The sequence below is a fragment of the Gavia stellata genome, chromosome 2, assembly GCF_030936135.1.
Source record: "Gavia stellata isolate bGavSte3 chromosome 2, bGavSte3.hap2, whole genome shotgun sequence".
Taxonomy (NCBI): Eukaryota; Metazoa; Chordata; class Aves; order Gaviiformes; family Gaviidae; genus Gavia; species Gavia stellata.
In genome coordinates this window covers 45,628,320-45,646,012 of record NC_082595.1, presented here as the reverse complement: position 1 = coordinate 45,646,012, position 17,693 = coordinate 45,628,320, and the positions used below count along the sequence as shown (strand labels likewise).

At 39.5% G+C, this 17,693-nt stretch overlaps 1 protein-coding gene across 2 annotated transcripts in view; it reads left to right on the top strand.

Moving 5' to 3' along the window:
• Window positions 1-16,182, top strand: part of PHACTR2 (phosphatase and actin regulator 2) — a 153,418-nt gene extending 137,236 nt beyond the window's left edge. For both annotated transcript variants that reach the window (XM_059832297.1, XM_059832304.1), the window contains 4 exons: window positions 3,136-3,197; window positions 4,244-4,381; window positions 6,670-6,746; window positions 10,457-16,182. In XM_059832297.1, coding sequence (XP_059688280.1) covers window positions 3,136-3,197; window positions 4,244-4,381; window positions 6,670-6,746; window positions 10,457-10,472 — 293 coding nt within the window. In that variant the 3' untranslated portion in view covers window positions 10,473-16,182. The remainder of the gene's footprint in view (window positions 1-3,135; window positions 3,198-4,243; window positions 4,382-6,669; window positions 6,747-10,456) is intronic.
• The last annotated feature ends 1,511 nt before the right edge of the window (window positions 16,183-17,693 follow it).

Below are 17,693 nucleotides of genomic sequence, written 5' to 3'. Positions count from 1 at the left end.
GTATTTATAGTATTGCATTATGGCAAAGAAACTTTTTATTCTTCCAGGAATTTTGGATTAAGATAACTGTATTTTTTCCTGTATTTGTAAAGGACAGTGAACTTCTTGTACTGTGCACCTGCATGCCTGCCAGTACTGGCTTTGTGGAAAACAGGGTTTAGCTCTTGATGCTAGTTAAGGAATATTAATGGTTACCTTTGCTTGTAAAACCAGGAAAGAGAAACCGCTTTGTGCGTTCCAGAGCACTGCAAGAAGCAAGCGCTTTGTTTGTCTTTTCTTTCTCTTTCCCTAGCAAGCCCCCAGAGAAGTCTAAACATAGCTAATCCCATAGGGACACAATGGAAAGTTCGGTTTTAGGCCCCGGGAGTACTTTCTGGGCAAGAACGAAGCAGTCCTCAGGCAGAACAATTTCTCTTTTCTCTTTTCCCCTTCTGCTATGAAACAAATGTCCCACAGAACAGAAGGTGACCAGATTTAATATGGCAAAAGTTGGAGGAGCAATAATGTGTAGATGCCAGGGAAGCTGCTTGTTCTGCTTTGACCGGTGTTTTTTTTAACTCAAAGGCCACCAGAAGTGATGCTAAACAGAATTGTTCCAATTAGGAGTCAGATCCCAGTTTGACCTTCAGGAGCTGCAGGCAAGGAAGGAGGGAAACCATAGTTTTGCTGGGATCTAACTGGAGACTCCTGCAAGCAAAGGGTGCTCGCTGGGCTGGTCCTTTGCCAGTATGGCAGCAGCGGGACATCTGAGCAGGGGACTTGCAGCTGGGAATGCTGTGTTTATGTTTTCTTTCTCCACATCCCACAGATTAGATCTGCTTTTAAGGTGGAAAGCAGGCAGAAGTGTGTTCCTATGCATTAATGTGTTTCTGTTTGGGCAAGCGAGTCAGTTCATACCTGTAGCCAAAACGTGGCCCTCCGGCTGGAATTTTCCACAACACCTGAAGGAAGCAGGAGCACCAGACCCATTATTTTTAGCACCACACAGCTTCTTAACTCACTACAGCAACTTTCAAAACTTTTACCTTAAAAGTCCAGAAATACACTGTAGGTGTTACTGTTGGTAGGAATTTGTAGCAGGGCAGTGTTTCTATAGCACTGGGCTTAAAGCAACCCTCTGCCCAGCAGGCTGGAGATGGGAAATAGGTGCCACAGACAGAGGGCCGTTTGCCAAACAGCAGATTCAATATATTAGCAGCAGCCACCAGATTTCAGTCCCTTTCCTTTAGCTCTTGAGTTTTATTCCTAGAAGTAAACCCACTTGAATATATAAACTACGTCCTGCCCCCTGACCTCTCATGCAGAAGGCTGTCTGAGCCCCATGGGTTTGGTCCCCACCTGCTTTGCCCAGGAGCGAAGGAAGCTCCTGGTGCCTCCTGTTTGAGCTGTCCTCTGAAAGGTGGGCTTCTAGCCTTCCTCACCAGCCTCCTCCAGGACCTGCCTGGACCCTTTGCCCAGCAGCTAAGATGATGGCCTTGCTCATGTCCCATTTTTAGGTCGTTTCCTGTGTCCAGCTATCCCTTCATGCAGTCATCTGTGCTCTAGGTCTGTAGCCCACCGGGAGGTAGCTTCACAGCTTGGGATAGGTAGCTAACTTTCAACTTTCCTAAATGTCCAGTTCAACTTTTTGGAGTTATTTTATCCTCCCCCAACATACAGAAACAGTATTTCAGGTGGCCATGCTGTTGGTAGTTGTTTCTTAAGGGATGCATTAAGCAGTGTGAGCCCCTGTTTCTTACATCAGGCGTCTTATTGCTGCTTCGTAGGAGACACGGTGGTTTAGATAGCAAAGAAATGTCAAGATATGAATAATGCAGAATGTATTTTACAAACTAAATTAAGGAAAAGGCAGTACAGCCATGTGTATATGTCAGATGCATTTTGTTCTGCTGTGTCTGCTACTGGAGAATTTCTGAGGTAGCACTTAAGCGACTCAGTTCATGAAGGGACAAAATTTTTTATGTCAAATGATTCCCAGGTGAACGGAACCCCAAAAAATTTTGAAATGTAGATCAATCTTTAACACTTCATTCTTCACTTTTAGTCAGTTTACAGTTCCTCTATGGAAACAGGCCATCCATTTCTTCACCATTTAAGAGAAGAACTATTAATAAACCATAAATTACATTCACATTTCAGTATCTCAGTAAAATCACCATCAACACTAGATCCAACCTAATCCTGGCAGCAAGCCTGTGCAATTGCATCTTGCTGATGGAAACCCGGGGCTGGTGTTGGACTCTTCTCACAGAGCAGGTCTTGGGCTGGTGTTGCCTTGTTCCTACTGCAACTTTCTTCTTCTTGTTTTTTATCATTTGTTCCTCTTCCCCTTTCCCTGTATGCACATCAATTAAAAAAAACTGCTGAGTCCATATGAACATGTCTTTGTAAGTGTGCTTTTCACTGTCTCTCAAGAAATCAAGTTTAGTTAGCACAGATATTTGTTAAAAGCACATTTCAGTCTCATCCCCAAATACATTCAAAAAATGCATATGTCATTTTTCTGCTGTACTCATTCATTTCGTCTAGCTATCAGCCCTTAAACCAAGAGGGCTTGAGTGCAGAATCATATGCCTGCATTATAAAATCAGAAAAAAAATATTAAAGTAACAAAACCAATTTGCACTAACAAATGACAGTGAAACGAATTGTCATTGATTCATTGCATCGTGTAGCAGTAGAGGACACTCGTCTGATTCAGATACTCATAGCAAACTTTTTTCTTGACCCTTACGAATAATTAGACTGTTACTCTAAAGTCAACAGGTGGCATGTTGGAAGTAAAAGCAACAGTGACTTCAATGTTAGGACAAGTACTTGAAACATTAGGCAGCTCTTTCAGGGTACTTCTTGTTTGCTGTTACACAGAAAGGAAATGACAGACACCTCCTCTTTGTTGTGTTCCTGACCCACAGCGGTGACTTGAGATGTCTACAGAATCAAGGGAAATGAGGATAGGGAAAAGAAAAAAGAGCACACAAAATCCAAAAAGCAGACACCACATGCAGGATCACCCAGCAATCTGAGGAAGCATGAGCCAGGACTTGAAGTCCTGAAGCTTTCCACCAAAAGAAATACAGTATGTGCAGTTATAATACTTAAATATTCACTCCTTTTTATCTCTTCTGAAAACAGAGAAGAATGAAGAAGAGGAACAGGAAGCCAAAAGAGAAATAAAACGTAGACTCAGTAGAAAGGTGATGATGTGTTTTTTGTATTGTGTATTTGTGTACATAGGATTATTTTTATAAGATTCTGAAAATCAGTGTGTATACATTACTGGAAATGTCCATCAGTCATGCCCCCAGATAGAAATCTGTTTAAAAAGCAGTACAAGCCAAGTCCATCTTGGGGGAAACTCCATCCTGTCCAGTTTCTCATACCTGGAAAAGTATATGGAGACTGGCCGTGCTTAATATTTGTCCCTGTAAGCAGGGGAGAGAAATGACATGGATTTCCTCTGTGAGCATGACCACTGCTGTCATGTATGTTTGAGGGCAGCCACACCTGTAGATCCACTCTTCCCTAGAGCAGTAGAGAGGGCAGCAAAGCAGTGTGGGCCCTAAGAAATCCCTTCACTGTTCTTCCAACCACATCAGTGGTGGTGGCAGCTGCAGATGGGATTACGGTCATTGTCCCTGGAAATAAAGCAGCTACAGATCTGCTGTCCTGACTTTGGGAGCTCGTCTGGGAGAGGATGGGGGAGTTTTCATACATATCCCTGGTCTGCCCTTCTCTGCAAAAATACAGTTTCCTTAATATGATCGTCCTTAGTTAATTAAAGTTAATATTGTTTGAAGTGACTGAAACAATTTGGCATCATAATGACCCCCAGATGTTCAAAACCTATTTTTTTAGTTAGGCAAGCACCTCCAAATCCTGCTTATTTTCAATATTATAGTTGAACACAGCAGACTGTGTAATTGTTAATGCAAATGGACCTACTGCCTAGTGGGGTAAACGGTGTGACAGTTGCAAAGTCACAATTAATATTCCAGGGATAACTGTCACGATTCTCTGTGACCTGCCCGACAAAGACTATTTTTATAATTGAAGAAATTAGGTTGTGTTGCTTCCCCATTCCCGTGCAGCGCTCCCAGGGTGGTGCCTTTTTTTAGACACCTGAAAGTGACCCTATTTAGAAATACCGTTAAAGTTCTCCTGAGATTACATCATACCCTTGGCTTTTATTTTGTTTTATTTCATCTTATTAAATGTACTATTTTCTGCCTCACGCTTACAGCTCAGCCTGAGGCCTACAGTGGCTGAACTTCAAGCAAGAAGAATCCTTCGATTTAACGAGTACGTGGAGGTCACGGATTCTCCGGATTACGACCGTCGTGCTGACAAGCCTTGGGCCAGGCTGACTCCCGCAGACAAGGCAAGGGACGAATGTAGATGATAAGAAAATGCTTGCATCTGTCACTTTTGGGGGGCTTTCCTCTGGTTTATATTCTCTTGACGCCAGCATCACAATAGACATCTGCTGAAGGCAGTTCTGCTGAAGGCAATTCTGTGCATCTACTGCTTGCAGCTAAGAAAACCCGCTGAGGTGCCTATTAAGAGCATATTTGCCACCTCCATTACGGCAGTTCAGGCCAGAATTTATTGCATTTTTAAAGCCTTGATAAGCCAGTCACAGACTGTAAGCTAAGATGTCCACGACCCATGGAATTCAGGCAAGGTTTCTGCAGGCAGAAGTCTGCATCGCTGCCACCAAGAGTTCCTTTTGCAACTCATTCAAGTGAAAAAGGTAGAAGCTGCTCCATCCTCTTAAGGGTTCTTGGCTACAACCGTCAGTGCAGGAGCTGACTGTATGCATGCAGCACGCCTTCTTGGGAAGTTTGGCCCGAACATGCTGCAGTTAATAGTTTCTCTGCCTAACTGCAAAGGATGAGACAAATGATTATGCGTTTCTCTTTTAAAAAACAGGACAGTCAAAGATTACCATAAAATACTCTTCCGTTTCCCTCCTGTACCACTTCATAAAAGGAAAGCTGTGAGATTTATGTATCAAAAAGTGCTGGCCCTTTTAGCACTGGGTCTGAACCAACTTTTATGGAGATGTGAGATGTGCTTGGCATGGAAAGTTATATGTGCAAGAACCCACTGTCCTTTAGCTAAGGACTGTGAAGGACTGATTTTATTTCAGCTTGTATTTTAATATTAATGCCAGCTCATCTGACAATTGAAGGAGAATCTCATATCAAGTCAAGGTGGAGACATTAAAAATGTACCCAGAAGTGTTTGTACATGTTGGTTCTGGGAGGTGCTGAGCAGTCTCTAGTCCTCACATAGTCTGTGGGAGGTTAGGGCACCCAGCACCTCCACTTTTACGTAGGTCCAACCAGGGTAAAATGCACTAGAAAAAACAGTGGAGTTTCCTACCTACCTACTTTAGGGTAGCAGTTTTTAATCTCAATTCATTTTGTAATGAACAGGTGCCCAAGGCTGGTTCTGTGATCCCCATGTTTGTTGGCCTCAGCAGAAAGGCAGACCCCGGGTTGCCTGGAAACTCCCTTGCCCTTTTTTCCCAAGGAAGTAATTTTTCTAATTCCAGTGGGAGCAGAAAATTGTACTGTAACCGTATTGCAGAGCTGGAGCTCTGGTGTCTTTGCTGCTGATTTGGTGCTCAGAAATAGCTGTCTCTTTCCTAGCTATTACAGCAGCCTCCTATAAGCATGCTGTTGTGGCTAAATGGAACCATCCCCTGCTTAAAATGAAGTTTCTCATTTATGAGACCCCAGTCTGGTGATGCTATAATTTTATCATGCTGCTTGTCTGTTCTGCACTGAAAGGCATGCACACCAGATGAGATTTCTTTAGGGATTAATGAAATGATACTGCTTTTATTTAAAATGGTGAAAGAAAAGAGTGAGTAAGAATAAACTGTCATTTCATTTCACAGTGAAGGTAGGAAAGCATATGGCACAGAAACAAAAGCCTTTGTAGTATATATTAGAATATTTCAGAAAATGTCTGTATTACCTGATGAAGTAAATTGCTTATCACTCTTTTAACATGAGCAACAAAGCATTTACAAAGTGCACTGAATTTCTGCTGTTCTTTAGTACCTGCCAACTGAAAACACAAGTCTGAAATGTCCAAATATTTCATGTAATTTTACATAAAACTGATCAATCCAAGTGACTAATTCCACTTAAAAAAAAATGCTATTCATCTTGCATTCCTGAATTCGTGCCTTCAGTGGGGAGATACAAGGCCCCTGCTGCGTGTACAGCGCCTGTGCAGGCAGCGTGACTCACCAGCTCCTCAAGGGGCTGCGCCTGGAGGTATCATCCCCTCCGGGTTGCATACTCAGCAGGTGACTGTCAGGGTAACCCAATCCCTTGCCCGTTTTTTCCTGCAGCAAGTGCTCTATTTCAGTGCGGGGTTGGTTCACCCATTGCAGTAGATTTGGTGTCTCTTTGTTTATTGTTGGCGTCTGATGCTTTGGGTTTCTTTGTAGTGTATTACTGCTTCAAATAGCTGTAATTGAAAAAAGTCATTCATGTTGATGGTAAGAAATGTGTAAGAGCTGTGGATTACAGTAAGGGAGACTGGAAAATGGGAACTGTAAGGGAACCTGCAAGAATAGGCTAGGTTCCTCTCAGACTCTATTTAAGATTCATAGTTCTTATGGGTGTGTATATCATTATATTTTATTAGGCAGCAATACGGAAAGAACTGAACGAATTTAAAAGCACAGAAATGGAAGTACATGAGGAAAGTCGGCAATTTACCAGGTGGGTGACTCCCTCTTCTTGCCTAAGTCGGAGAGATGAGTATGACAGGGACCCTCTGCCCTTCTGCAAGTCCTCTGCAGTTGTGTCATGACTTGCATATAACTACCATGGGTCCCCTTGAATCCCACCTGAATCCCACCACTGATTCTGTTGGGATTCCTGGTGCTGCTGATGCCATCCCTGAAGCTGGTTGGTTGATGCGGCAGTGAAGGTGACTGCAGTGGATGAGTTGCTACATGGAAAAAGATTGTTTGGGAAATCTAAAAAATAATTCTTTGAAAGGACTCGGCATTTCTCACAGATGAAGTTAACAGTCCTCAAGCACAAAAAAAGGGATTTCCTTCTCTGGCAGTACTCCCTTGCTCGTGAAAGTATACATTTTTGTAGATGTATTTGGTAAGTGAAAACTAGATGATGTGTTGAACTTCAGAAAAGCTCACCAGTGTTTTGGGGAGCTTCCTAAGGATCACCTAGGCTCCTGGCAGCAGTTTCTGGGGAACAAGACAGATTCTACTATTCCCTGTTTGCTACTTCTAATGTTCACCTAGATTTGTTTTGTTCTCTGCTTTGGATAACGCCAAGATGTTGTCTGAAGCATTATTATTTAAAGAGCTCTGAAGTGTCCACAGTTTTTAGCAGGACTTCAAATTTGACAGAGTTCTTCCTAGGGGGAGGGAGGTGCTTTCTGCCATCCCTATGGCATCTGTTAGTATTTTTTTGGAGTTACAAAGACTGAAAAATGCCACCAGCAAGCAAAACTTGCTGTTAGGATCAGCCGACATTGCATACATAGTATTATTGTCTTCACTTCCACACAGAGTTAAGTCAGATAAAAACAGTTGCCTGAGACTGGGTTTTCCTGCTACTGTTTCAATCAAACTCAGGGTCCAAGCAATTGAGTGTGAATCCTCTAATTAAAGAGCGTGTCACAAGGAAAATTCACAATGGGAGATGGGTGTTTGGCGATTTCTGGCATCTCCTAGTTCAATGCTTGATTTCACAATTTCAGTGATTTTTTTCTCACCAAAACATGGATTTTTTTTATAATACCGTGAACTCATTTCAGTGTGGATATAACATGAATAAATTAATTTTCAAAAAATCAAACCAGTTTTACAGACAGCAAAACTAAGCCAGGAGATAAACCAGGAGGCAGGGTTTTAATCTAATTGCATTCTGACCATTAGAAAATGTCCTTTTCAGACATGGATGTGTATATTTTCATTTGGCTTCTGATGTCATTTTCTCTTCAGGTAGTGGGTAGTGTATCTTCTTCAGAATATATAAAAATACTACTTTAAAAAAATGGGCATCCCAAGGGAGAGAAGGAAAATGAGCAGAAATAGAAACCTGGCTGTGTGCTGAGAGAGATGGAGTGCAACCCCCTGCTTACGTTGTTATGGTTTTTTGAGTTGCATTGCAATACAGAAGCATAAGTACAGATAAGCATGAGTCATACAAAAAGAATCGGATATTTTTTCATGGGAATTGAAAACAGTTGAGACTGGTTACAATTGGATTCTTGAAAGCTGAACCAAAAATCTCAGGGATCCAGTGGAGTGACAAACCGGTTAAAAAGTGAATTATTCTTTTTGAGGAGGGCCTTGGAAAATGGAGTGAAAAAAAGGCACAGCCAAACTGTGATAAATATAGGCAATGATTCTATACGGTCCTGGAAGAATTTCAACCTGAGGGAAATCAGGCTCTCTCTGTTCCCTCTCCACCCTCTTTTTTTTCACTGGTCATGTTGTGGAGCCACTGCGCAGAAGTCAGCAGAGTAACACTAGAAGAAGCTAATTAAGAGCAGAATTAGATGCAGATGTTTTAAGTCAATTGCAATTTTGAAAATAAAAAGAGATTCCGTTTCCTCCGGGACCTCTCATTAAAAATTATGTAGTTCACGACTACATTTGGATTGATACAACAGAAGTGATTTGTTTTAAGAAAACTGTAGACAAAAGTCTCTAGCCAGATAATGAATTACTCATCTTTTGATTTTTTTCAAGGAGATCACTGAGAGAATACAAGCCAAAAGGCACTTGCATTGGCAGCTGGTTAACAAAGGCTTATTTGTGAAGTTCTGTGATAGAATGAGACAACTGCTTATTAAACAAAAATAGCTTATAGCATACAGTTTCTTATTTTATTACATATTCAATATAAGACACTTTAATATTATAATCAGTACTTACAATATCTTTGAATTGTTAAAATTTTATATTAAACTTGGGAAAGAAAAAACACTGATTTTCATTGTTCCTCATTTACTGTAATGACTGTCAGTTGAACTGGTTTTCTGCTCCTAGAAATTTAGATCGATTCCTTCTGTTGTTTCGTAACAGAATCCAAGAAACTGAGTTTCTAAAAATAGAGGAATAAAGAAAAGTTTGGGAAGAGGATATTAGTAGATTATTATAAAGTGCTTCTAATGGAAATGCTATATATAGTCCAATATATTGGTGTTCTACACAAAAACCCTGTGTCTTTTTTGCAATGCACTGTACCCTTACTTAGCAGATGAGCTTCATACTTGTGGATGTCAGCTTTTGTGTATACCTCCTTTATTTGAGAGATGCATCCCTGTATTGTACTGTACCACACATTACATGGGTAATGTGTGGCTTGTTTTCTTTCCTCTTCTCTGGAACTGTTGAGAGAAAATGTGTCAAACAAAAACTTACGTAAATCTACTGTGTTAGGTGCATCATTACCTATGCTGTTGTAAAGTTGCTGCATCTTTTACTACTTCATGGATAGGTGTATTTTTAAAGCCATTTAAACAGAGATTTAGAAGTCTGGTAATAGATATGTTGAGCACCTGATATTGGTGCCCTTCTTATCCTTTTGCTTTGATTCGTTACATTTGAGCTGAGTTAGAATTTCAATTGCTGTAGGCTCCTAACTTGTTCTAGAAAAGGTTGATGGCACCCTTTGGAACAACCCACCTCTCTATCCATCATACAGGCAATCTGGAGTGATGTACATGCCCTATCTAAAAGTCTAAAAAACAGTGAGGTGTATTTGGGCCTTCATGTGCCACAGTTGGCAGCTGTTAATATGAAGAAAGCATCTGCCGTGCTATAAAATTTGTTGCTTACTTAAAAAAATCCAAAAGTTTTGTTAGCCTTGTTTTGCAGAAGGATTAAAAACCAGAAATTTAAGTTTTATGGCTTAGCAAAGCTTTTCTGCTTTACCGGCAGTGTCTCCAAATAGTGGATGCAATTGTGGCTACATCTATATTGGTAAACAAAACAGACTGGAGACTGTTCTCCAGCCCTGAGGCCAGCAGGGTTGGCACAGCTTGAATTCATACAGTTAACTTCTTCCTCCCACCCCAAAACAGGGTGACATCCCCCCATACCCAGTCTGCCTCTTGGCCTGTGCTAATCCCAGCCATGCCCAGGCAGTATCTGGAAGAGTGCTGGATGACCCAAGCACAACTGTGCCAGGGACCACAGTAACTGGTTAATGGTATGGACAGAGAGACATACACCAGTGCCTAAGCCACACCAGAGACCTGTTTGTTTTTCTAGTGAGAGATGGACAGCGGGGATAATAGGGCTGACTCTAATCCCACATAGACCAGGAAAAGCAGGAATAATTCTGTTCAGGCAACAAAAGCAAACAGCTGTGAGAGCAGGATGAGGATCAGTGTCATTGTCAGATGAAATAGTATAAATCTAATTTTTTTTAATGATTTGTCATTTCAGGTTTCATCGTCCATAACTGTTTGACCACATCGCATATTTCATGTAACAATTTTCTTTGGGGAAATCATTGCGTCCTGAAGACCTGAGATTGCACTGAAACTTGACTGAGTGCGAATGTGTGCTACAGCTTACCCTGAGTTTAATGAAGGATGTGGCCCTCGTCTTTACCAACGGACAAACGATTTGTCTAGGAGAACCCACATGAAGTGTTTGTCAGTGTTGAGACAAACCACGGTTCTGTGGCTAGCCCACACAGATTAATCGGTGGACTTTTTCGGAGCTCCACAAGTCAGGAAGTGCTGAAGACAATCGCTTGAGAACCTGCTACCAGGAACTCCTCAGATGTCATAGGGTTGTGACTGAGGGTAACTGAGAGGGGGGAGTGTGAAAAGGACTGAGAGCATGGGGGAAGACAGACTTTGCTTATTGGTCCACAGAGAAAAGTGGAACAGATGGGACTGCTTAACAATGCACTTGGCTAGTGGAAGGAATTATTTTTTTTTAAAAAAAAGAGAGTGTGAGCAACTGTGCATGTATTTTTTTTAGTGGCCGCAGCCTGTCTTAGAAAGACAGCAAGCCACAAGTTCTCATGTCATAGTCAAGAACTGTAATTTTCTCTGGTGCCAGTAAATACAGTTGCCAGAAATTAGTCCTAGTATAACTCAGCTGTCTTTTTTAAAATCCCGATGAGCATGCTTCAAGAAAATACATTGAACATTCATACAGAACAAGTCATATATATTTTTTTTTAATGTTAACATACTCTGGATCCTCAGAAATACATAAACAGGATTTGAAGGACAAATAACATGTGACCCAGGAATGCAATGAAATGCTTCATGTTTAGAAACACTCCTTGCTGTGTGTCGCTTACCATTCAAAGCACAGGGATCATTATCTTTCTCACCTATGGCAGGCAGTGGTGACAATTTTGACATCGTGCTAGTGTGAATCCAAAATCAGAATTGGAATTGGGCACAGAAGTCTTTACTAGTAGGCTTGAGCAGTGATTACTAATGTGACTTCTCATGTTAAGTACTCTTGCACGGCTTTGAGGAAGGACTCCCAGGTGAATCAGTATGTCTTCAGCCAGGGGTCTTGTAAAAGCAAACAAAAAATCCTTAGAGCGCCTGCAGCCTGTTTTTGTTGAGTGTGAAGAATGCTTCTTAGAGTCATAATTTTTTATACTATCTTGAAATTCTATATGTGAATACAGTACTATTAAAATTAAGTGGTATGGAGTGTGAAAGGCAATACATGGTTTTTCTAAGTTGGCCCAAAGGCCTATTAAAAAGCCTGTGGCATTGTTTACACTAAGAAATTCTCTGTCTTATATTAGCACTTATTTATCCTTTGAATTAATGTACACAACATTTTGGGGGGTCTGGAATTCACATATGCATACATTTAATGCAGTATTACAATATATTTACTATTTATCCTTTCTAATGTGTGTATATATTACAATTTATTTTCGTCTTTTATGTGCCCTGTTTAGTTTTTAATTATGAAGTGTAAGTATTTCTTTTTCAGGCAATAAAAGGTCTATGTAAATGTGATTTTTACCTCAGAACCTGCAATAGATTCTTGTGGAATGTTTTTAGTTTACAAAATTGAAGGTGGTTGTTTTAGATGTCAGCCTAAAGGCAGGAAGGCAATTTGGTGGCTAAAATTAGATCTCCCTCTATACTGATATTTACAACAAGACCAGGTTTGCATAAATGGAGTGGATTATTTTAGTAAAGAGCAATTCTAGTAACAGGAGAGTGCTTTCCAACAGCTGGCACTCTATTATTTTTAAAGAGGTTGACAAACCTTTTTTTAAAAAGATAGATTTATATGACTTAGGAACACTTACATTTTAGTAAAAACCCAATGACGTACGGAACCCAAAATATCAATAACCAAATAAAATAACCATCTACACGCTTGTAGCAAAGAAAAGGAAGCAGCACCTTTCTTTTTTAATGGAATCAATAAGAGGCATTAGGATTCCATTTGCAGAAAACAGTTTAGCTTCTGTGAGACCCATCATTTTATAAATATAGAAACACCACTTTGACATCAAGGAAGCAGTGAAAATGTATTCTTTGGCACTAAAGCATGCAGGAATGATCAGGCCATTAGAGATAAGGTTGGTCAGCAATTCTGGTAGAATTCTAATTTTTATTTTTAGAATTTTAGAGTAAACTTAAAAACTTACACTGGCACTTCATAAATACTTCTCCTGCTTAAACTTTTTGTTGTTGTTGTTGCCAAGTTTAGAAATGTGTATCCAAAATCCTATAAAGGCTTACTATGTTGACTTTGAAGGATAAAACACAGTATTTCACTTCAAAGGAAACAAGTGGAGCAATTAAATAGACCTCAGTGTTGCCTTAATCACTTTCAAACATTTGAAAGCAGCCAAGATACTAAAGGCAGAAAGATAGCTGTTGCACAGGCAGAATAACTTGGACAAAGGTAAAGTCAGACTATATAAACTTTATATAAGACAGTAGTTCCACTGACGTGCCAGGATACGTGCGGGTTACACAAGCGAACTAAAACTTGTTAAACTCATAGGATGAAGTGAATGAATTGACTTCGCAAGAAGACATTCCTCTATACTAGGCCTGGAGCATGGATGGCAAGACATGCGGCACCTTCTCGTTTAAAAATTAAAACACAAAGATGAGGATACAACTTCTGGCTCAGACTTCTTCAAGCTGCGTTTTGACATAAGACATGAGGATACGTATGTGAGGTATCACTTAGGCTTTCCCTATCCTCCTTCTGGGTTTGGGTTTGAGGGTTTTTTAAAGCATTCACTACAAGCCATTGCTAGAGGCAGAATACTAGCCTGGGTAGAGATGCTGAGCTAATCTTTAATTTGTTATGTAATTTCTTATTATTTTGATGATGAATAATCAGATGCATTCTTTGGCCCACAATTCAGCAAACTACTTAAGCAAATTTATGTAACTGGACAAAAAGAGTTGCCTATATTGGGACTTATGTAAAAATGCAGTATACTTGCAGAATTAGAACTATAAACTATCCGTTGTGTATTGTACCCACACAGACTTAGAATTGTATATACTATTTTTATATTCTAAATATCAACTGGTAGAAAACTGACAGCTGTAAAGTGTTATCCATGCAATAAAAAATAACAAGATTTTGGTATGTCACTGTGTGCAGAGAAGCAAGTTTGCTTTACCTTATTGAGCTGCCTGAAGTCAGTTTCTGCTATATATCCCAGTCATCTGTATTGATGATTTCAAATGTCTTCAAGCTGCTACAACAGCCCATTGGAAACAATACGTCATGTACCTAACTCTCTGTGGTGCTGCATGCCTGTGAGAAGGGAAAAATCAGGGTAAGTCCTGAGAAACTCCTGAGTGAGTAATCCTTGAGGAAAAAAATAAAAAGATTAAGAAAAGGCAAAGAAAAAAATAACACTTTCCATGCAACACATAGTACAGTCCAGCTGGCTAAATGGGATCAATGTGTTAATTTTGATCAAGTTGGACAAATCATTTAAATGTCAGCCACAACATACAACAAACTTTACACACATACCTATGTTGCACAGAGTCGGGTATGAACTCAGATGTTTACATCCACAGAAAAAAAAAAATAAGTAGACTGAAGTATTGGTTTCTGAAATGACCTTATATATCACATTTATCAGTAGGATCATGCATCACAGTATGTTGCTGTGGGTGCAGAAGAATGGATGCTTAATCAAATCCTAATTTCTTCTTCACGTAACAAATTGAAATGGTTCTAGAATGTCTCTCATCTCTCTCTTCTTTCAGGTAATACATATTAGTCCTTATAACTGAAATTTGTTGTTTCAAATGAAAAATAGTCTGTCTGAATTTCCTCTAATTGTGACATATGTGTTGACTCAACAAGTACCAAAAAAAAATTATTTAAGCTAAATGCTAACAATTATTTAAGCTAAATACCATTTCGATCAGTGATTTGAAACAAGGTAGGACCAGGAGCAGTGTCTCTTCAAAATCACTGAAAGTATTCACAGCCATTTGTAGGTCTACAAGATTGTATTTATTTGTTAGGTTTAGCGTTTACCTACAGTTGTGCATGTCCCTTTCTCTGGTGGACTTCACCGACCTCTGATGTGCTGAGGCACAGGGCTACAGTTGTGCATGTCCCTTTCTGTGGTGGACTTCACCGACCTCTGATGTGCTGGGGCACAGGGCAGCCCCACCTTCTGCTTTGGCCACACTGAGCAGCTCTAAGAGAAGCACCACAACCTCAGTGTTGACATGTAAAACCATATCAGATGACCTTTTTTTTTTACTTTTTTTCCTTGAAAACCAAATGAAAGCTGTGAAACAAAGGGAGGAAAATGTCGCTGATTATTACAGAAATTAGACCACTCCTTCCAGGTGAGATTAGTGCTTTGTTTCCAGTGGAGATGCTTCAAACCCAGATCTTGTGACTAGTAATACTACAGCTATGTCAGAGAACTTGTTTCAAAATAGCTGTCACTTAACCTGATGATAAATATGGTATAAGCCACAATTTCCTATCATCATACAATGGAAGGAAGATCCAGCTAGCACAGATTAAAAAGGTGGATCTAGTCTGGCAGCCTGGGAATCAACCGAAACCCCCTCATCGGCTGCAGCTGGCAGTGGGTTGGAGGCAGGGTAGGGAGGGTCAACCCTGTCACCTGTGTACCTGGGAGACTGTACCAGTAGGACAGGTCTGGCTGAGTACCGTTGGCATCCTAAGTAGAGACTAGAATATGAGCCCATGTCTTAATGTCTGTTAACGCTTTAATGATAAAGTAAACCAAGCTAAAAGCCTACATTTGCATTAAATTGTCAGGTATATCAGAATTGCATCTTTTAACACTTTCACGACATCTGTTTTTATTCGTATCTCAAGGAGTTAAGAACTGTGCCACTGCTGTAAACTAAAACAAAGACATACTCAGGGTGAAAAGCAGAATAAATTTGCCTTCTGCTTTTAGGAGCTCCCACATTTAGCTCCATTATTGTCACTATCTTTATTCTTATTGTACAAAGCTCAGTGCAATGCTCACTGTTGGGACCTAGCTTTTGATGAACAACAAAAAAAAAAAGCAATTCTAAAATTTTATATTAGCTTGATATTAAAATATTTTGAGGATCAAATAAAAAGCAAATTCCCCAGAATAACTTAAAGCTTCTATTTAACAGACAGCTGGAAAAAATAAAATTATGGAAGTGTAGCTATATAGAGAAAGGGAGAGATGAAGTAAAAAATAACATATTTCACTGTAATGTTTTGACAGGTTTCTATTTATTAACTTTCATGATTAATAAGATCTGGTTTCACTTTGTCAGTGTTCCCATCTTGTTTTAGGATTTTAGTGGAAATAGAGCTCATATGAACTAGATGCAGCATTTCACCAATATTTCATTATTTTCTGGAAGCTAAATATTGCATTGGATAAGAACAAAGAAAGTAATGGCATTCTCTGTATCTCCTTGTTCAATCATTCTTTATATAAAAAAGTCTTGCAATACTATGTCAAATTTAGCCACATTTGAACATTGTTATAATATAGTAAGATGTTGCTGAACATATCTCCTCTTCCTTTCACTACTTTGTGTGGTGGTATATTGATTTGTAAACTTGTATAAATTTTGGAATTAAAGAAATCCTGTGTTTTGGACAATTATTTTACCTGGTGTGATTTGAAACAAAAGGATATCAATGGCTTGTTTGAGTGAGCATCCAACTATGAGTAGGGGTGGGAAGGGTGTGGAGATGGGGCATGCTAATTGCCTGCAACCATTCAAATAGGTCTTAAGTTTTGGGTTTTTTTTTTCCCTAAAAGAGAAATAGAATTCCGTTTACAACCGAACTGAAATCTAGGAGAGGTGCAAGAACGCTGCAGACCTCATTGCTGTAAACTGAGGAGCTAGTAAGTTTGCGTCCCTTCACAGCTTTTCACGGAGCAATTGCTCAAACAGTAAATCATGGCAATATTAGTATGTCATGCTTTGTAGACCCAACCGTATGCATATTTCTGTGGCAGAGCTGCAATATGCTGTGGCAGGATACTACTCAGTGCCAAGAATCCTTGTGCACACAACTCCTCCACTCACATCTGCAAGGACACCTCTTGGAGATGACTCCAGTAAGGAGGGCTTGATAACCCATCCACACTGGTGCAGGTGGTTAAGCTTCAGTAGGGTCTTATTAGGATCCAGTAAAGCCAGGAGGTTCTTACGTGCTGAATATGCTATGAGCAGGACACAATCACCTGAAATGAAATTGTCATGTGAATTCATTGGAATTAATATTTTGCAGCACATAATGGAGAGTGTCACCTATTGATAGGCACTGGGCCAGTTCTTAGACTCTATTGTTTTTATTAATTTGATTAAAAATAGAAAGAAATTATGCTCAAAGTAACTCGCTTGAATTTCACTAAATGTTCCTATTTACAAGTAAAACAAGGCAAACAAAATTCAAGACTTGGTTCCCCACTGCCCTTCATGTTGGATAGTTATTGGTAACTGTAAAAAATGTATCTGAAACATTATCAGCTTAGAACTGCTGGCATTTTAAAATGTGCTTTCCACATGTTTAATGACTTTCAAAAGATGTGAGGCTGTGGAGACTCAATACTGATAACTTTTCAGCTTATGTAGTGTGTATTTTTCATAACAATTATAAAATGAATGCGTTTACTTGTATTTTAGCAGCTTGACTTAGAGCAACTGAATATGGTAACTTTAAGAAGCGGCTGGTCTGATACTGCATTTTACATAGGTGTATTGATACATGTGAATGTAAATAACTGGAATTGTTACAAATTAATGATAGCTGCTGCTTGGGGTTTTATCTGTACTGTAGTATATACCTATGTATATATACACACACACAAACATATTCCAACATTGTCATCTGAAAAATAGGATATGTATTATCTTTTTTATACAGTACATATATTATGCTTGTTTTATGGCGTTTTTATTTAACAAGCAAAAAAAAAATGTGTGCTGCCTAGTTGTACAGTACTGTAGGATACTCTGCTGTGCACAGTTCCAAGTGCCTTAGACAACTGTTTAGCTCTTTGATTTATAGATACATATATAAATTAATATATATAAATATAAAATGAAGAAAATTGCCTCAATAAAATTGTTCAGAAAATCTTTACAGAAAATATTTTGTTCTTGAATCTCTAGCAAGTACATGTGCATGTATAATGGAGTTAACTTCA